Source organism: Callospermophilus lateralis, chromosome 10, assembly GCF_048772815.1.
Source record: "Callospermophilus lateralis isolate mCalLat2 chromosome 10, mCalLat2.hap1, whole genome shotgun sequence".
NCBI lineage: Eukaryota > Metazoa > Chordata > Mammalia > Rodentia > Sciuridae > Callospermophilus > Callospermophilus lateralis.
This window is the reverse complement of record NC_135314.1, coordinates 107,329,160-107,331,844: the sequence shown is the minus strand read 5'-3', so window position 1 is coordinate 107,331,844 and position 2,685 is coordinate 107,329,160. Positions and strand designations below refer to the sequence as shown.

At 53.1% G+C, this 2,685-nt stretch overlaps 1 protein-coding gene across 1 annotated transcript; it reads right to left on the bottom strand.

The window, feature by feature from the left end:
* Positions 1-1,343: 1,343 nt before the first annotated feature.
* Positions 1,344-2,240, bottom strand: Rap2b (RAP2B, member of RAS oncogene family). Its single transcript, XM_076868292.2, has one exon. It carries the CDS (start codon positions 2,236-2,238, stop codon positions 1,687-1,689), a length of 552 nt encoding a protein of 183 aa, XP_076724407.1. The 5' UTR covers positions 2,239-2,240; the 3' UTR covers positions 1,344-1,686.
* Positions 2,241-2,685: the final 445 nt, after the last annotated feature.

The following is a 2,685-nucleotide window of genomic DNA, read 5'->3' as shown; positions in this document are numbered from 1 at the left end:
CCTGAGGACTTTCTCCACATTTAAGAAGTTGGAAGGAATGTCACACCCAACTTGTCACAGAGATAGATCTGTTATCTTCAAAATTTGACAGCTCTGCTTCCTGCCCCTGCCTACCTCAGCCATGATACTGCATTACCACTGATGCTGTACATCACAGAATATGAAACACAGAAACACAAACAATACTTTTGGGCTTGTTTCTTTAAAAATGACATTTGTATTAAAAGTCTTAAAATGAAGAGACAATGATTAAACGAGTGGAATTAAAATTACAATTAGAACTTGATACATCATAACAGTGAAATTTTGCTCTTGCTTCTGAAGGTACACCCTATAACAGAAAATCAAAACATTTAAAAAATAATATGTAAGGGGAGCTAAATACCTGAAATTTGAACAAAATGAAGCAAAAAAAAAAGGGGGGGGGGACAACCCATTGCAAGACATAGACATTACATTTTAAAGGCTGAAAATAATAAATTCACCGAACAACAGGCCCTATTGTCCTGGCTCCTTCAGGAAGATTACCGAAAGGAAACTGGTAAGTGGTTTGGGGAATAGCAGATTCTGGTACTGGTGGGAAGTTCACTGGTTGGCAGCGGCTGAACAGCTGAGTTTTGAAGGCACTCTGCAGACACAGGGGTGCTGGGGGCCCTGAATCACATTTACAAAGTCTTTGTATTATATTTTTAAAAGCTAGTCATTAAAATCTGTTGCTGCCAACCAAAAGAATTTTTTTAAAAAAACGAAAAAAAGCTAAACTTAAAACACACACACACCATAGTACACACAAAAATGTGCAGGATCTGTAACATTTTTTTTCACAGCTGATAAAAAAAAATACTACCATTCTCCCAAGGCTCCCCTTTGATACAGTAGGTAAACAAAATAGATTTTTTTTTCCACAAATATCAGCAGACACTTTCTGGCACCCCACACTGTATTGGCATCAGTGTTAACAGTCCCAGTTCAGATGTGCAATACTTCAGATTGGATACAATGTAACAAGAATCCAACTTTGCATAGACATCCTCAGAATCACAACCAGTCACGAGGGGTTGCCCTTCCAAGCTGGCAGGAAAGGAACCCGATCTAAATTTCCAGCTACTCCTGGAAAACAAGGAAAAAACAAGAGTTTCTTCCTCTCCTTCTGCTCCTTCATATGGGTTTCCCGGACTCGACTGGACTTCCATGTATTTAAAACTCGGAACTAGAAAAAGAGTCATTAACAAAAGAGAGAGACAGAGAGAGAGGGACAGAGGGAGAGAAAGAGAGAGAGAGAAGACCCCCCCCCTTCCACCTTCTTCCCCTCCACTTCCTCCACCTCCCCACCCCCATTTATTTCCAGGCTGAAACTTTTGCTTGCCGGGTGTCGAGCTGCCAATACAGCACCCTAACGGCCACTTAAACGGGGGAATATGCGTCAACCGAAATCAATGAGAAACGTACATGCTGCAAAGAGCCACATTTCCACCAGGGTCTCGGATGGTCAGGACGGGGCACCCCTCGGACACGGGGCGAAGGCAAGGGATGCGGGTCCCGGAAGCCAGCCGGGCTCCCGGGACACCCCGGCCAATGCAAAGTCGTCTCCAATCTCAAAGCAAGAAAGGAAATCACATTTAGAGAGTCGGATGCGTTTGGCTTTTGTGCGCAGAGCGAGGCCGGCGCCCGGCGGCCGCGGGCGCCTCAGAGGATCACGCAGGCCGAGCAGCATCCCTCGTCGCCGTTGGGCTGAGCCGCGTAGTTCATCTGCCGCACGATTTCGGCGAAGAGCTCATCCACCGAGGCTTTGTTTTTGGCCGATGTCTCCATGAACGGGCAGCTCCACTCCTCGGCCAGGGCCTTGCCCTCGCCGTAAGAGACCTCGCGTTCGCCCTCCAGGTCCACCTTGTTGCCCACCAGGATCATGGGCACGCGCTCGTACCGCTTCACGCGGATGATCTGGTCCCGCATGGGCTTGATGTCCTGGAAGCTCTGCTGGTTCACCAGGCTGTAGACTAGGATGAAGCCCTGGCCGTTCTTGATGTACAGGTCCCGCATGGACGCGAACTGCTCGGTGCCCGCCGTGTCCAGGATCTCCAGCACCGACGGAGACGAGTCCACTTCGATCTCCTTGCGGTAGAAGTCCTCGATGGTCGGGTCGTACTTCTCGATGAAGGAGCCCGTCACGAACTGCACGGTGAGCGCGGACTTGCCCACGCCGCCCGAGCCCAGCACCACCACTTTGTACTCTCTCATGGCTCCGTCGGCGCTCGCACCACGCCTGCCGCGGCCCCGTCGGGGCTGCGCGCCGCTGAAGGCTGGGCTGGGCGACTAGACTTCTCCTCTTCCTCAGCTCCGCAGCAAAAACCCACGCGAACGCGGCCCGGAGCGTAGGGCGTGGAGATCGCGGGCCGGCTCCCGGCCGACCTGAGGCGGCGGCGGCGCGTCCCTGGGGCGCGGGTCCGGGGCCCCGCTGCAGTCCGCGGCGGCGGCGGCGGACCGGAGGACAATGCCGGCAGCTGAGCGAGGCGACGGCTGGAGTTCCTCACCGCGGCAGCCCAGGAGGGCGGGGAGGCGGCGGCACCGGGCTGCAGAGGCGGCTGCTAATTGCGCGTCGGGCCGGGACACGCAGGGCATGAGTCCCCGCGGAACGTGCGCCCACCGCCGAGGCCCATCGCGCTCTCTTCTGCAGCCTCCGTGGGG

Bases quoted from the DNA above. Each gene is read 5' to 3' on its own strand.
- Rap2b (XM_076868292.2), bottom strand. From the start codon at position 2,238: ATGAGAGAGTACAAAGTGGTGGTGCTGGGCTCGGGCGGCGTGGGCAAG.